At 41.2% G+C, this 18,055-nt stretch overlaps 1 protein-coding gene across 1 annotated transcript in view; it reads left to right on the forward strand.

Moving 5' to 3' along the window:
* The first annotated feature begins 1,260 nt into the window (after positions 1–1,260).
* Spred2 (sprouty related EVH1 domain containing 2) overlaps positions 1,261–18,055 on the forward strand; it is a 52,426-nt gene continuing 35,631 nt past the window's right edge. Inside the window, exon 1 of the mRNA XM_048804211.1 lies at positions 1,261–2,301. Within this exon, the coding sequence (XP_048660168.1) occupies positions 2,285–2,301 (17 nt within the window). The 5' untranslated portion in view covers positions 1,261–2,284. The remainder of the gene's footprint in view (positions 2,302–18,055) is intronic.

Raw genomic sequence — 18,055 nt, forward strand, 5'->3', positions numbered from 1 at the left:
AATCCTGCTGCCTCAGCCTTCCCAGACACTGGGATTACAAGACCATGCCATCACAGCCAGCTCATAAGACTCTAATGAGCTTTAGATTTATGTCTTCGAGATTCTGATGGAGACTTCTCAGCTCGAAGTTTGTTAATTTCCCCCATTTGTACTTGTTGCATTAAGGTATATCATGCTTTTCAAGTATGTGAAAGGTCATGAATTGTGAGGGAACATTTTGATAATCCTCAGAGTTTGCTGTCCTTAGGAGGAAAGAATTTGTCAAAGTCAGAAAGTCTTCATTTCAGGCGCACACTCAATCCTAATCTTTCTGGATTAGTGAGACTGTAATTTGATGTTATGGGGATTGTCTCAGCTACTCAAAGGCAGTCTGCAGTTGTATTAGACCAGGTCCTTTGGGGTTGGCTGTTGGCTGTGGTGGACACCTCAGCCTGCGGCCTATTGAGGGGACACTGCAGAGGTTTGGAGTACTGGAGGACCTCTGTATTTTGTTTCTTGTGGTGGCTTGTCATGCTTTCACAGCACATCATATGGATAGTTTTTGGAATGACATCTAGTTTCAACAGTGGACTTATTGAACATACACTGGGGTTCTGGTGATGTATCTCAGTGGTAGAGTACTTGCCTAGTACATGCCAGGCCCTGGGTTCAATCCTAAAACTTCCATATGTTGGGGGTGTGGTTTGTTTTGTTTCTGTCCATGAAATCCAAGCTCTTTTCCTCCTCCAGCTGGTGTCAGTACCCCACTTTGAGCACAAAGTCAGTCAAGCAAACACTGCCACCTTACAAAGGGCTTTGTTGGTATAAGGGACTCTGGACTTGACTTACATAACCTCTCATGGAGCATTTCCAAAGCCATAAAAGGAAGCTGGAAATGGTCACCTCTCCTTCATAATGTTAACATTGAGCTCATGAACAAGGCTGGGGCTTGTGTCCTCAAAGAAAGCATGAGGAAACAATCACGACAGAGGCGTTCAGGGAGTTGATACAGCCCTCACCATGGCCTTAGGACATGAGTATCACACCTTCTAGCTGGTAGGTTAAGTCACCTTCAGGTTCATATCCCACACCCACAGTGTCACCCTGTGAATCGGGCTCCTCTTCTTCCCCCATTCATGGGCATGGCAGCTTCAAGTGTTTTGTTGTTGTTGTTGTTGTTGTTCTGTTTTTTAAATTTTTTTAAAGTTGTTGATAGACCTTTATTTTATTTATTTATTTTTATGTGGTGCTAAGGCTCAAATCCAGTGCCTCACATATGCTACGCAAGTGCTCTACCACTGAGCCACATCCCCAGCCCCTGAATATATTCTTTTATATTCTTCAAGTGTTTTATTCAGTACAAATTAGAATGTAGGGACTGGGGGACTTTTTTTTTTTTTTAAGTTTAAAAGTTTTAACTTAAATAAAATTTACCATGAGAAATTTCACAGATACTCAAAAGAGAAAAATATAGCCAACCTGCATATTCTCACCACACAGGTACAGCAATTTATTCTGATTTTGCCACTTTTTTTTTTTACTCTATGTATATATGTATGTATGTATGTATGTCTAAAATATTTAAAAGAAATTCCAGATACCACATCATTTCACCCTTAGCATACTTCAGGATGCCTAAAAAGTAAACACTGATATCCAAAAAGTAAACATTTGATAAACACAGTGCTACCACCCCACCTAGCAAAATCCATCCAGGAACCAAAATTTTGACATGTCATTTTTTCATAGCTCCCACAACTGGATAACCTTACAACACAAAAATCGCCAAGGTCCTGCCTGTGCTGGTTCAACTGATGGCCTCAGAGAGAAGGATCTTGCTCTTGACTTTGAAGAAAATTATCTGGACTAGGGGGTGGGGTGAGCAGCTTGCACTTGTGGGTCCACAGACTGTGATCTCAAGTATTGAGCTGTGCTCTTTGCTTCCTGGGCATTTCATACTATCATCAATGATTGATAAACATAACTTACAGGAATTTTTTTAAACAATATTTTAATTGGAAAAAGCATCTGTCAGCTGTCAGGCTTCCAGTTTCCACTTCTGAGAAGCAGGATGTTGAATGTGAGTAATGACACAACAGGCCTATAAAATGCGGACTAACCCTCGGATGACTCATCCAGTACAATGCAGTATATTTGTCAAGGAGACTGAATCATATATGGGGGAAACCGCTTCTCAGGCAGCCAGCTGGTTCTCAGGTCAGCGAGAGACAGTCCATTTTTATCGGAAGCTTTATAGTAGCAATAATGCTGAGACCCAATACTTGGGCTCTACAATGTAGAGGAAATGGCATCGCCTGGCAGGTATGTGCTTACTGTTTACATGAACTTTAATTTCTCCTTCTTCTCTTTTGCTTAACATTTCTGGTGTGTGCTTTTACCACTTTTATAAAGGAGGAAAATCATTCTAATTGTAAAGAACTGAAGTGTGTGTATATGTGTGTGTGTGTGCGCGCACATACACGCCTGCCCACATTCAAGGACAGATAGATAACCACTAATCTGTTGATGAACAGAGAGTTTTTATTCACTCATCCTCTTTCTGAAAACAAATGTCTCCTTAGGTATTCAGATAAAATGGTTCTAACCCATCCCTTTTATTAAGTCCTAATCTAAAAGGTGCTATCCTAGGAAACAGCTTGCAAGAGTGATACATCTTTTGGGTGGGTAACTTAGATCTTTAAAAAAAAAAAAAGAAAGAAAGAATAAGCAGAGGAGGGCTGAAGGAGGCGGTCTAATGTTAACTGTTGTATTATGTTGGGTTTCTTTTGGTATCTTGTCCCCCCTCCACCCCAAGATGCGTGGCTTAACTCAAGAAAGCTTTATTCCCCTTATGACTGAATATGGTTATTTTTTGCAGATCGCAATTTACTCAGACTGAATTCATGCATTAACTTTTCCGAGGTGGGAGAAAGGGTAGTGGGGATTTGGTATCAACATTTAATTATAGCTTTCACATGATCTAAAGGATCATTCTGCATAATTGGAAAGCCGTGTCTGCATGTCTGACCTTCTCTATTTCTTCACTCACTAAATTTAAACAATGCCTGACTAGTTAAGGCACATATTTTGCTTATTTGAGTATATTAAACATTCCTATGTGTGTTGACAGTCTATTCAATGTTTTAAAAAGGTACTCTTGAGTCCTACTTGTTAGAGACAGATGCTATAGTTAGTTTATAGCAGTACTATTTATGCTTTCCGGGGTTGTGGGTCCAGCATGGCTGGGTCAGGACCTATAACACCACTGCCCACAAATTTACCTAAGATCTCACATTGGTGGAGCAGCCCAGTCTGTGATGGTAAATCCTGTTATCATCGGAGAGTGTGAAGAAGATCTGGAGTTTCCAAGCTAGAAAAATAGGCAGTCTTTGTTCCTTTTCCTCTTTCTTATAAAACCTATAATAATGACTTGTTTTCCTTGAGGTGTATGAATTTTCAACTGTTGGTAAATGCATCCCATTTACTGATTCAGATGCATTCAGAAATTTATGTTTCTGTTTGTTTTGTGGATTAAGTGGTACACTTTTTTTTTTAGAGTGGCCAATTTGTTTTTGGAGAGAAGACCATCTCTAACTCCAAATTTCATTAATTTTGCATTCTATAAATGAAAGCCACCTGTTATGCTGTAACATGGTAATTATGGTAGAGGACAATAATGAGGAAGAACAGTATTTGAAATATGTGGGGGTTTTGCTAAGAATTTTCCTGCCCACATCTGTAGGGCTTATTTTTATATGCGTGTGTATACACATACATATATAGTTCATATTTAATAATAGCATTTGGTGATATTAAAAATACTTCAGATTCAAAGTGAGAGACCTTTTCTATTCCTTCTCATTAACAATTTTTTCTTTTAAGCTGTGGAAGGAAAGCTACTTAAAAAACATTAACTTGAACTGAGTAAAGCTCATGCTTTGCAATGTTATATAGTAAACAGGGTTCTCTTGCAGTTTTGGCAAATGCCACACTAAACTTGGAGTTTACTTCATCAAAAGTTATCTGAAAAATAATGCAAATTAATTTTGTTTTGTTCTTTTGAAGGCAGAAGAGCCTTCTGATTTGTATCCTCTGATTTCACTGATATATTAGGTTTTACCACTTCCCCCCATTGAGGCCTACAGAAAGTTATAGGCAGGGATATAAAAACATTTCTTTTAACACTCTTAACTTAATGGTATTTTCTGTGACAGTGTCTTGTTTTCCTGTGATTTGTGTCATCAACAGTCCTGTTCATATTCTTCCCAAAGCAGCATAGACCTCTCCAGCTCCTCATAGGGGGCACCTGGATCACTGAGACTCAGCAGTGGTGACCACTGCTGGCTGTGGCTACTGCCCTTTGGAGGTCCCTTTGCTATTAAGCACTGTGAGCTATCAGTCCAAAGTGATCACATGGTTTTTAGATCCTTCTTTCCCTTTTGAGGGGAAAAAGGATGCAGAAGCATGGTTAGTATTGAAGGTCTCATATCATTCAACTCGGAAACAATCAGTAGATACTGAGGGAGCCGGGTGCTGGGTAGTGTTAAATTAATAAGTGCATGAGATCCAGACGCAGCCCCGTCTTCACTTCAGTGCCCACCTTGTCGGGATTTATCATTATGTGTAATAGATTCCTCCCGGGTTTTCTTTTATTCATAAATTGACTGGAACCTGCGATCCAGAGCCATCAGTTGCCACATGTATAAGAAACTTTGAGCTGTTCCCTTTTTGATTCTTCAGAAAGTAACTCTTCTTGTATAGACATCAAGAAAAAACTGTCTGGCTCAAAAGTCAGTTTGATAGTTCTGATGACCATGTTTTCTGAACCAAGCAGAGTGACATAATTTTGGACAAAAGCTTCTGTGAGACATTTCTTGTATGTGTGTGTGTGTGTGTGTGGGGGTGACAGGAGAGCATTTGAATCCTCTAAGATTAACTATGGATTACCTATCAACATTTAAAAATACTCATTTGTATTTCGAGAGACCCTTTTCTAGAGTTTGCAGTGCATTCCTCTACAGACGTAGGATTTGTGGCTGCGCGGCCATGACTGGCTCCCAGGGGAGGGCTCGGCCTGCCCATTGCCTACACTCCACTGCCACCTTCATTCTCCCCCATCGGGAGTTACACGCATTCTGTCTACAGAGTGGGTGGGATTCCTAACACTTGGAGGTAAATCTTGTGTCATTACCTGTAAATAGCAACCTTCTTCTCTAGTTCAGAAAAGCACAGACTTATTGGGACATAACCCCACTCTTAAAAACAAATGGGACACAAGTTGTCAAACGGCTGTGGACTTTTGTTAGCCCTGTGCCTTCTTTCAGGGATATGTTTGCTTCAGAAGCAGGCTGACACTTCAGCCCTCTTGGAAAGAGCTTTTGGCTTGGGATGAGGGAGGTACTTCCTGCTACACATGGCAGGGGGCGGTGAGCTGTGTCATCTTCAGATCATTGAGTATGCAAGGAAGCACAGGAAGATATCATTTCCATCTCAATCTCAACCCAAGAGATGACTTTTCGTTTTCAGTATTAACTCATGGGATTATAGAGATTTTTTCAGATTGGAGATGTCCGAGCTGGGTTTGGAGTTTTTTTGTGGTTTGCTGTTAAATACGTGTTCCTCGTCCCCATCCAGGAGAGGAGCTGGGTTGCCTCCTGTCATTGATCCAGCCGCGTGGGGCCAGGGTTTGACTGGACCTCTTGAATTCTATTATATGGAGCACAGACAGCATGTGTCATAGAGGCTGCTTGGGAAGGGTGAAGAGCAAAATTAGTGCCTGTGGGTGGGCATGTGTTCTCATCACATCGCCAAAGAACAGCAGTGTGCAAAACCTGGCAGGAACTTGTTCCAAAGAAATAGAAAACAGCCCCTCCCCCTTTTTTGCTTTGAGTAATATTAAAAAACATCAGTAACCCTCATGTAGAAGAAATGGAACTATTAGAAAACCCTTGTGATTGAATGTATGTGTTTAATAATCTTTAAAATTGAGGTTAGAATAGAAGAAGTAAAAAGGAACTAATCATAAAAAATGTTCTAGAGGATTCTGTCGCTTGTATTATAAACTCAGTATTCTGTATGAATATTATTGTCTGATGCCTAGGGGAATTTGTTAATGCTAACAATTAGGGGGAAATCTATTCTGTTTAACTCTTTTTCTGTTCTTCTTTGAAATGATTTTATAAGAAACACCATTTATTTTTCTCAGTAAAATCAATACCAAAGGGAACATTTGTGTTTTTCATGTATGTGAATTGCCTTGTATCCCAAGGAACAAAGCAAAGGCAACATTTCCATTTATAATTGAAGCATGAGATCCTCCTTTTATAATTCCCTTGAGAAGGTCTTACAAATTTGCTAATCTTTCCTCCGAGTAGAATATTTCTTGAAAGGATAGTGGTGATGTGTCATTTGTACAGTGGGCATTTTTTATTTATTTGGACATATGTTACCTTTATAATTAGGGGGAAGTTGATATTTTATTTAAATAGTGGTAATGTTTAATTCTTAATGTTCCCTCATAAAAACCAACATTTCTGAACTTGAGGTCCTTTAGTATACAAAATTCAAGTGGCCCAGCTGTTTAGGATTCACGCACGTGCATGTGTACTAAAAAAGCACAACACATAAGATTTACATCAGCTATTTCTAAGTGTGCATCTTAGTAGTATTGTTGTTGTGCAACAGATTTGTTTCATCTTGTGAAACTGAAACTCCATACCCATTAGAAAACTCTCTTTTCTCCTCTCTCAACCCCAGGCAACCACCAACCACAATTCCACTTTCTGTTTCCATGACTTTGACTAGTTACATTCGGGTATCTATATGAGTAAAACGAATAGTGTAGTGTTTGTCTGTCTTTCTTTTTTCCACAATACTGGGGATTGAACCTAGGACCTAACTTGTGCTAGGTGACCGCTGTACCACTGAGCTCCACCCCCAGTCCCCCAACCTCTGCTTTTTTGTCTTGAGACAGGATCTCAGTTGCCCAGGCTGGCCCCAAACTTAGAATTCTCCTACCTTACCCTTCCAAATAGCTGGGATTGTAGGTGTGTGCTTCATGAACTATCTGTGACTTGCTTTATCTCACTTAGCATAGGGTTCTCAAGGTTCCTTCCATGTTGTTGGGTATGACAGGATTTCCTTCCTTATTAAGGCTGAGTAATGTTTCATTGTATACATGTGCCACATTTTGTTTGGCCATTCATCCCTTGATGGTCATTTGGTTGTTCCCATCTCTTGTCTTATGGAGGATACTGCAGTGAAAATGGGTTCACACTGAGCAGTCTTTTGAGATAAGAATGTACAGTTGGTTCTCTCTGTGCAGGCACACAGGACGAAGCACTGTCACGTTGTATCCCTTTCTGTTCATCTAGCCTTTTCATTTCATGCAGAACTTCCATATACAGAGCACTTGACTCATTTAGGACATTGCTGGGTACAGGGTGGTATTTTCATAGTGCCTACAGGGAAGTGACTGTCCTAGAGAACCAGAACAACCTGGGAGGTGGTGTTCCTCTTGATTAACATTAGTTTGGGGACCCTTTTATTCTTTACATTAAATCCCAGCCCACAGCAATGGGCTTATGACAGACTTTCCAGTAGTGTGATTGCATCTGGCCAACAGGCAGGTCAGCATCTGTCAGTAAAGCTCTCTGGTAGAAGTTGCCTGTGGTCACTTGGCTGTCATGCCTCGGGCTTTAGCCACCTCTGAAGGCAGGTCTTAAAACTTGGTTGGGTTCCCTACTGCAAGGATTCTATGGTGGTCAAGAAAGCCCAATTTTAGCAGTTTAGCCACCAAGGGTCTCAATTATCTGTGAAGATCATGAGTCTTGAAATAAAATGCCTTCTAGCGCTGCCACAATCTGGTGGGCTTTGGAAGTTGTAGATAGCTCTGGTGTTTACTAGGGGTTCTTTTTGAATCAGGTACTCAAACTGGAATCCTCTCATAGAAGTTCAAGATGTTAAAACTGTGAGCAGGCTGGGTAACTAGCTGACCTGTACAGTTTCCTTACCCGGTTCTTTTATGGCAGGAAAGTAATTGAAGAGAATGTGTGAACTGAGTGGATAGCTCTGTTTTGTTGTTGGAAGGAAATTGCCCTTGTTGGTCAAATCCTGTCCCTCTGTGTAGTCCACTTAGGAGGATCACCGTGCAGAGGGTTCATGATCCTCCTCTGAGCCTGATGCTTGCCTTCTCTGCTCACCAACAGTCAGTAAGTTCTTAAAAGAGAATCTTCCAGTACCTCTGAGTTTGGGATTTATGAACTGTTTTAGTCAGCTTTATCACTGCTGTGATCAAAAGACCTGTTAAGAACAATTTTAGAAAGGAAAAGTTTATTTGGTGCTCACAGTTTCAGAGGTCTCACTCCATAGACTGCTGACTCCATTCCTCAGGGCTTGAGGTAAGGCAGAACAACATAGTGGAAGCCACTAAGGGCATCTCACCAGGAAGGGGAGAGAGAGAGAGAGAGAGAGAGAGAGCGAGAGAGAGAGAGAGAGCGCGCACACGAGCATGCGATGAACACACACAAGCTCTGCTCAACAAGAACAAAATATGTAACCCGAAGGCACACCCCCAGAGAGCCACACCTTCAGCCACACCCTACCTGCCTACATTTACCACCCAGTGAATCCCTATCAGGGAATTAAGGCACTGATTATGTAAAGGCTGTACAACCCAATCTTTGCACTTCTGAACTTCTTACATTGTCTCACACTTGAGTTTTTGAGAACACTTCACATCTAAATCATAACATAAACCATAGCATTAATGTGGGTACCATTGATAAATTTGCATTTAAATAAGCCATTTGAACTTGGGTATGTAAGTGCTTTGTTTTTATTGGTTAGCTTGCTTTGTAGGCCTGAAGATTTTTCAACTGTGGCAGCCATATTCCAGGGACCCCAACCTGAAGGCTAATGCAGCAGTTTAAGAATTCCTCCTTGCTTCACTTTTCTCCCCCAAATATACCCAGATAGGAAAGTTCACAGTTAAAACCTGGCAGAGCAGAGTAGAACTGGCCATTCTCACTGGCAGTGGGGTTTAATATTTTATTAAATTCATTATAACTCAGTTTTCATGATTTCTTGGTTTTCAAAGTACTTTGACAAACCAGTTTTGCCCTGGGGACTTCATAATTGTGTAATGATACTTGCACTGAGAGAATGTATCTGTTAGTATGTCAGGGTTAGAGGTCTTTGTGGTTCAAGTTTTTTTTTTTTTTTTTCTATTTGAAAGATGTTTTCAGTTGCATTTTACTGGTGAAAGTTTTCTGATCTGCTTTTGTGTAATATTTTCGTGGTGTATGTTTGCTAAGTTCACTGGCACAGCTAATGAACTGTAAGGGCATTTTTTTTTTCTTTTTTAACACAAAGATGTGAAAAGGGACCTCAAAGGTCGTTTGGCCCCTACTCCTCAGTATGCATATGAAGCAGCTGAGACTCAGTAATAGAGTCAGGCTGTGGTACCCAGTTGTGAGGAGTAAATGGATGGCAAGGTAGGCCTCCTGACATATCCCAGAGGAACAACTTCTGTTGGTGAGAAGCCACCCAGACAGTTAGGCCTGCTCTGCCACTCTCTTCAGCCCTTGTCCCTGGTCTGTAGCTGTGGTATTACTAATACCACTTCATTTCTTATAATTCCTTCACAGTCGCTGCCTTGCCAGCAAATCTTTTTTTTTTTTTTTAAAGAGAGAGAATTTTTTAATATTTATTTTTTAGTTCTCGGCGGACACAACATCTTTGTTTGTATGTGGTGCTGAGGATCGAACCCAGGCCACACTCATGCTAGGTGAGCCACATCCCCAGCCCCTGCCAGCAAATCTTAAGGTAACAACAAGAGTACTCTTTTTACATCCTTCAGAGCAGCTAGTATGGATACAGGAACTTTTTCACAACAAAGCCATTTTTAAAAAAAATGTAGGCAGAGGTGGCTAAAGAGACTGAATTCTCTATCTGTCCCTAATGTCAGTGACCTTGAACAAATCCTTTTCCCAGGCTGGATTTACATTTTTTCCCTATGAATGAGAGTGGTTTCTCTAATTGACTGATACAAGAAATGTGTATTCCCAGGGCCTGGAGAGGTTGCCGCAGGAGGGATGCAAGTTCAAGGCCAGCCTCAGCAATTTAGCAAGATACTGTCTCAAGATTTAAAAAAAGAAAAGAAAAGGCTGTGGCTGTGGCTCATGATTAAGGGCCGCTTGGTTCAATCCCTTCTGGCCCTCCTCTTTCCCAGTCTTGGCCCAGGGAGTGAAGACCAGCCCCACATTCTTCAAGGGAGAATAGATGTCTGGAGTGTTTTTTGTTTATTGTGTGTGTTTAGCTTTTTATCTCTAGTGAGGGAGGTGACAAGAAGCCCCAGGGGCAAAAGAAACCAAACAATTAGTAATTCTTGCCACCTGAAAGGACTCCCATGTCCAGTGGATCTGCCGGGAATATAAACAATGAGGCTTGCAAAAATCCTGTCTATTGCTAGCACGATGTGCTGACTTTCCTTCCTTCCTGTGGGGTAAATGATCATCTCCTTTTGTTTAGAAGAGTTCTTATGAAGAACTAGCTTGTAAAAGATTTTGTAGGTTCAGAATTTGGCATTAACAGTTTAGTAATTTCCTGACCTTTTGACTATGGTTTGCTTGGGACTGGTGCAGGGGGTGTTAGGTTAATATATATATATGCCCTGGGTCACAGGAGAAGGAACCAGACTTTACAGGACTGTTATTGGCATCTCGTAGATTTAAAATTCAAAGTCTCACTAAATACTTGAGCTTGTGGATTTTTAGGTACTGTTTCCTTTGTTTTCTCCAATAATGAGGAAAAACGCAAAACTATTCTGAGAAAGTCATGCACAGAAGTTCAAGGGCTACAATTTAAAGCCCTGAATTGGAGATTATTAACTTTAAACAACTCCCTTTGCCATTTGTGTTATGAAGTACCATTTTTTCTATTACATGTACGCTTTAATGTGGTGAGAGTTAATTTTGTTCAGTGATCCAATATTTCCATTAACTGGCCTTTGGGGGTTAAATGTGGATCGTAAATACCATTTGTGTAAGGGTGTGTAAAACAGAGGGAAAGGCAAAGAAAATTATTGCTTTCTGGGTAAAAAGTAGGAAAAGAAGAAAGGGTTCTCTGGGGGCAGGTTGTGTTGTTTGTTTTCAGTTGTTAGTTCTTTGAAGTTCATTAACTACAAACTCCACTGAACCCCAGGCTCAGTAGAGCAGACAGACAGTAAAAGCAGGGTCATAAACCTAGATTCAGACTTTGTGGCTCACCTCCCAGGGCTCCCTTGTTTCCATTTTTTGCCTTGTAAGCACCTGAAACTCAGCCCCCTTTAGGACAGACTATTTAGTCTGTGAGAAATGGATGCTTTCTTTTTGGGGGGGCTTGAATAAAAATAAGTTCATTTCTTGAAATATTTCCCTCATATTGTCCAGTGTGGTGGCACATGCCTATAACTTCAGCTATTCAGGAGACTGACACGAGGGATTGCAAGTTCAAGTCCAACCTGGGCAACTAGCACTGTATCAAAATTTTTAAAATAAACAAAAAATAAAAAGGTTTGGGGGTATAGCTCAGTGGAAGAGCACCTCTGGGTTTAATCCCTAGTGCATGCATGCACACACAAACAAACATGTATTCCTCGTGTCAAAGTTGTTTGTGTTTTAGTGATTTTTTTTTTTTAAATTAAAAACTCAGAACTGACTCCAGTAGATGCCTTGAATATTAATGAATTGTTAGGGTAAAATCTTCCAATAATTTCCTAAAATGTTTTAACTGACTTTAAAATATCCATGTTTGCATTTAAAGAAGCTGTGTATAATGCTATAATAAGTTAGTATTACAATAAAACATATACACATGTCTGTTTTTATCTTGTTACTTCAGTAATTCTAACAGGTAGGACCTCTGGGCCTTTCGGGTAAAGGAAAGTATGGAGGCAGATAGGAGAACATGGCTAGCTGGGTGGCCTTGTCCAGCATATGGAGTTTATTTACCTTGGAGGGAAAAGCCTGAATCTAATTCTCTATCTTGTGTCTGTATAATGCATACCTGGGACAGAGCAGAGAATTATTTGATGGTAGGCTTTTAAAAAGAAATGTTTCTTTTAAAAAAAATATCTTGAACTTTTTTTAATTCCATGGAATTCAAATTTTTTAAAGTTTTTTTTTTCTTTTTCCAAATCTTATTACAGTTACTTTCAATTCTGTGGATTTGTTGTTCTTGTTGGTAATTAGTATTAAATTCCTGAAGTCGGTGTTTTCACATTCAGAAATAATTCTACTACCCTCCCATCCTCTACCCCAGCCCTGTACTGGGAATTGAATCAGAGATCCTTACCACTGAGCCACACTCCCAGCCCTTTTTATTTTGAGACAGGGTCTTATTAACTTGCCAGTGATGGCCTACAACTTGTGATCCTCTGTGCCTCAGCCTCCCAGGTCACTGGGATTACAGCTGTGTGCCACAGTGCCGCACTCAAAAATAATTTTAAAATGCATTCTAGGGCCTACTATGAAGGTAATTTACCCACTGAACTATGGAGATTTAACCTCTCCATGGTTGACCAAGACTAGGATTTAGGAAGCATATTATACCCAGGAGTCTCCAGTTTCTGGTCCCTCCAGGTAAAAAATGTTAAGATTTGGGCTGTTGGGTAAAAGCAGAACACTTTCAAATTTCAAGAAACACAGGTGACTTTCTTTGCTGATCGCATGTGAACCACAATCAAGAAACTATCGTCCCTGTGCTGCTCCATCTCTCAACTTGACCTGAGCCCAGCTGGGCTGTCTTCCTGCTGGGCACATCATTCACCTCAAAAGATAACCTGCTCCAGGAAAAGCCACATGGGAGAGTGGCCAAAGAGCCATTTTTTTTTTTAACCTGCCTTAGACACTACTTCTAAAATTGCCTCTTCAGGTGGTGAAGCTAACATTTAAACGCTTCATTGCCTGTTTTTAAGTGTCCCAGGTTATAATTTGAGATTATGCGTGGCAGTGGCAGCACAGCCCCGATGCCTTTATCTCCCTTATGCCCCAAGTATAGGTGATCGATCACTCGTTGTGGATATGGGATTTCTAGTATTCTTGGGGTCTGATTTTAAATGTGGAATTCAAATGTGGACAAGAAAGATTATGTTGTCTTAAAAAATCACAGCTCTGTCCTTAAGACACTTTTGATATGTTAAAGTAAAATCAAGATTTTTTTTTTTTTATTAACATAGCAAAGAAGGAAGGAAGGAAAAGAAATGTGGTAGAATCCAGTTGAATCACTCTTCCTGTGTAGGATTTGTGCTTGTCCCAGACTGTAGGAGATACACACTTAGAAGTTAATTTAACAATTTAACAATTGCAAATTAAACAATTAATTTAACAATTGCATTTTGGACAGTGCAGTGGAGTGAGTCTAATATAACTTACAAACCTTGTTGAGAAGTAAGCCAGAGGGCAGCATTTTATGAGGGGCTTTCCGGCCTGCCTACCCACTGCCAGGCCGTGGGCATCTCACCTCCATTCACAGTCCCTGTGGCTTGGCCCCCAGTGCTGGGGCTCTGTGTTGGAGGCTGCTGTAGACCACTGTAGACCGGCAGAAATTTAAAGCCTCTGGGCCACAGCAGGTTTTCCCCAGCTCTCTAGAAGTGTCAGTCAGCTCGGGGATATCAGAGGGTCTCTAATTGTCTGCTGGTATTTCTCTAACAATTTCCTCCAAGGCTCCCATGTTTAACTTCCAGCTCTGATCTTTGTTCCTCTGTGTCTTTCTTCATTTCCTTTTATTGGCCATTATGGGTCACAGGACACAACAGAAAAGAGAGACCAGACTGGTGACCAGCACACTGCCTGGTACCTTCGCCTTGGGACCGCCCAGCAGAGTCTCCATTCCACTCCTAAGGATGTCTGGGAGTGGGCGCTGTGGCTGTGCAGAGGGTGATCCAGAACATTCAGTGCACCTGCTGCACTGGCTCCTGGGGTCTGAAGGTGTAGGGAGCATTCAGAGGTTGAAAAATAGGAATGTTTACAGCAAATTGTAATTTTTTTTAATATATATATATATTTTTAGTTGTTGATGGACCTTTATTTTATTTATTTGTATGTGGTGCCTCACGCATGCCAGGCAAGCACATTACCTACTGAGCCAAACACCAGCCCTATCAGCAAATTATAAAATTTAAAGGAAAATTACAGCTGTAATTATAAAATTTAAAGGAAAATTTTATGGAGGCACATAACCTGCTAAATCAGAGCTATATGTTAAACAAAATATTGGCATATAGTTTGGTGTTAGAATCACTTGTTTCTAAATACAGGTGTCCCCAGCCATGGCAGATTTTTTTAAAAAGGAGTATTTTTATGAAAATTTCAATAGAAAAATAAAGATTCAAGAGGCCCATGCTAATAAATTTTGACTTGCTAGGAATAATTCTAAAGAATAATCTACAAATTACTAAATTTTATAATCATTCATATATCCAGTATTATTTGTACTCCCAGTATATGGCCCTCTAATGTGCATCAGAGAACCGTGTGTGGGTGAGGAGATTTACATGTTTTGGTATAGCTAGGTAGCATCAACAGCACAGATGCTGGGTTTATCTGAGGCATGTGAGGATGAGGATGGAATGCCCCTTACCTCCCCCTCCAAGGATAGGACTTGGACACAAAGGGCACTGGTGACCTTGTAGAATGGCAGAACTTCTGGCGTGTGGCATAAGACTACAGTGGGATTTCTAAAATGTTTTCAATGGCTTCACTCAGATTCTGAGCCCAATACAGAGTGAAGGAAGAAAATCTATTAACATCCCCAAAGGGGTCTGTGATTGTCACAATATAAGCAGGTTCTTGGATAAAATTCAGGTCCCCAGTCATTAGAAAGCAAAGACCACACAGACACACACACACACACACACACCCCTTTTAAGAGTCATGTCATTCTCAAGTTCTGTTTCTGAAAACTTACTCCATGGTGTGAATAAACTTTATGTATACAACCAGAGATATGAAAAATTGTGCTATATGTGTAATATGACGTATTCTGCTGTCATGTAACAAATTAGAATTAACAATAAATAAATAGTTTAAAAATATTTATATGGATCGTGAAGATAAAAGCCACCAAAGCCGTGTTGTAACAGGGTTCCCCTGCACAGGCAAGATTTCCTACAGCAGCTCAGGAAAGCAGAGACGCAGTGGAGTGGACTGATGAGCCTGCTTTCTTCTCCTCAGGTCTGTCGCTGGCAGAGTGCTCCGGCACTGTGAGTTCAGACTACCTGCTCAGGTACATAGATTTTCTTACTAGCAGTTATTAGGGTAGGGCCGTTTCAAAGATGGCTCTCCAGGTGTATTTTGTGGTTGGTATCACTGACCTTAACTATCTGTGGGGAAGCCTTTTTCTTACTTAGCCCACTTTTCAGCTTTCCTAACTGATTTCATGCATACTGACCCCCTTTATGTTTAATGTTCAGAAAGTTTCTTCTCTGCTTCACGGTGCCTGCTCATCAGGATTTGAGAGGAAGGCTAACTTCTTTGCCAGACTTGCCTGCTGCCAGAAATGGCACTTTGCAAATAAGTCTTCTACCATTTGAATCAGTGATCTTTCCTAACCCTTTCCTGTAATGGCCTAACCGAACCATATAAACAGTACATATTTTGGTAATTAATATAAAGGCCTTATTTCCTGTGGCATTAAGCATGCAGGACATGTGTTCTGCCTTTAGTGGTTTGTACAGAGCAGAAAATGTTACTGCCATTCACAAAACCACATAACTTTCCTTGTCTGTCAAGTCCAGAATATGTAAATTTCTAAAACCAGAGAAATTGACTTTTTTAAAATTCTTAACTGACATGTAAAATGAATACCCACAAAAGCACCACCCAGTTTAACAGATCTTAACCTGTACCTCTGACTTCTTAACACATTTGCTTATGCTGAAATAGTTTGTTGAGTCATTTTATAGAGATCACCAGATATATATACATGCATTTCGTATCTATATACATTTTACAAACATGTAATTCTATCTATATATGTATGTAATTTGATGTGATCTAAGAGCCTTCATAAATTTATAAGCACAAGGAGGACTGGGGCGTGGGGATGTGATTAAAATAAAGCTTGTGTGCCTGACTCCCTGGAGAAAGCTGGTTATATTTGGCTCAGCTGGCGTCTGGGAGTTGGGCTGGAGAGGCTGGGATCTCTGGCTAATCCCTCTCAAGGTCTGGTGAAGTGGAGAAGAATGGAAAAGAGGCCAGAGGAAGTGAGTCTAATGTTTAGCATAATGGAGAGATAAAGGAGCCGTGTAATCAGATAAGGACTGGTGATAAGGTGGGGGCCAGGAAGAATTTATGGGGCATATAAAAGTTCCAGTCTCCATTCCTGAAAGAAAAAAAAAAAAACACTAAGGGAGGGGCAGGAGCAGAGGGCCAGCTCACAGATGGTCGAGGAAGTCTGCTCCTCCACAGGTGTGCCTGCCTACAGTGTGCCATCAAACCTGGTCTTTATGACAATGTCTTCTGCGAGAGGCCGGGTTCAGAGATTCTCCTGCTGTCTGACCCAGCATCCTCAGCCCTTCCACTCTGACAACTGAGAAGGCTGGGCGGTCTGTAAACCCACTCAGTGGCCAGGGGACAGGGGTTTAAAGGGCCTGTTTCTGCAATCAAAGCCAGCCTTTCAGCAGAAGTAATGATGGCTGCAACTTATCAAACTTCTCTGGCTCTGGCACTTGACCTTTATCACTGCTTTTAACCAGCAGGGTGGATCCTGTCTTCATTTTGCAAAGGAAGAAAACTGAAGCTCAAATAGCAATTTCTTCAGCTACTGAGGAGGCAAGGCACAGCTGACCTGTCTGCTTCCTTTGTTTATTTCTGTTACTTGTCCTTCAAATTTGGAGAAAACTTACAACATAAATGCTGAGATATTTTAAAACTTCTCCTTGGGGCTGCTAGTTTTGAAATTGTTCTTTCTTTGCCTTCCTCTCCTGACACAGGTTGTTACTTGCCTCTTTTTCATATTGAGTGACCATACCACACACACACACACACACAAAAAAAAAAAAAAAAAAAAAAAAAAAAAACCCTGCATGTTGGAAACATAAAGCTTTTCCTTAAATGGAAAAATCTCTAGTTCAGTCAATTTATTCATAAACCAGCCAAAGAATATGCTGTTGTTTGAGTGGTAGTCAAACACCATTGGTGATGACACTGGTTGTTTGGGGCTGTTCTGGTCGGGTTCAGACCCCAGCTCTGCACAGCTGGTGTTGGGGCCTGCCTCTGGAGCCTCCCCATGTCCCCACCAGGCCACCGTGCAGCAGTTGCCAGTTTCAGCAACACGTTGTGGTGGTTATTTTTGACAATGGTAGCATGTTTTGAAAATGTTTCTAAGGCATCCCGGCAGCCTTCTACCTTGCACAAATTTAAAAACCAATCTGTCCTTGCCCTTCCGGCCCATCCTCCCCAAACAAACCCCTGCATCTGTTTTAAACAGATGTTGTTTAATTCTTTCCAGAAAGAGGGGGAGGGAAGGTGGGAAGGGAGTTTTCCTCTCTTCTACCTTTTGGTAGTAGAGTTCATTGTCCTTGCTCTCTGGGGTGGGGAGTGAGGTGCCCGAGTAACATCAGTCAGTGCTCCATGGATGGGAAGCCATTGGCCAGCGGCCATGCAGCTGGACCACGCAGACAGCCCTCTCAGCTCTCAGTGCAACACCTCACCCGTGGCCTGGTTTTAAATAACCAGATGCCAGAGTTGTTGCCAGTGGAGACCAAAGGGGCTTCTTCCCGCCCGCCCCAAACTCCCTACCTCACCCCACACAGAAGTCTATGCTCTGGGGAAGGCCCTGCTGGGAGGAATCGAGGCAAGAAGCTGCCACAGAGCAAAAGCAGAGGCACAGGTAGCCTTTGTGGTCTGGAAGCAGAGGGTGGGGTATTTATAAAAATCTCTAATAAATGTGTTATTTTGGGAAATAAGTTTGTGGGACTAACAAGTAATGCAAGCCTCTCTTTTTCAAGTTTGCTTCATCCCCTCAAAGGGAGAACAGCCCCCAACTACAGCACGTACAAAGTCAAACCATATTTTAACAGGAGGTGTATAGAGTT

This window comes from Marmota marmota, unplaced genomic scaffold, assembly GCF_001458135.2.
Source record: "Marmota marmota marmota unplaced genomic scaffold, marMar, whole genome shotgun sequence".
NCBI lineage: Eukaryota > Metazoa > Chordata > Mammalia > Rodentia > Sciuridae > Marmota > Marmota marmota.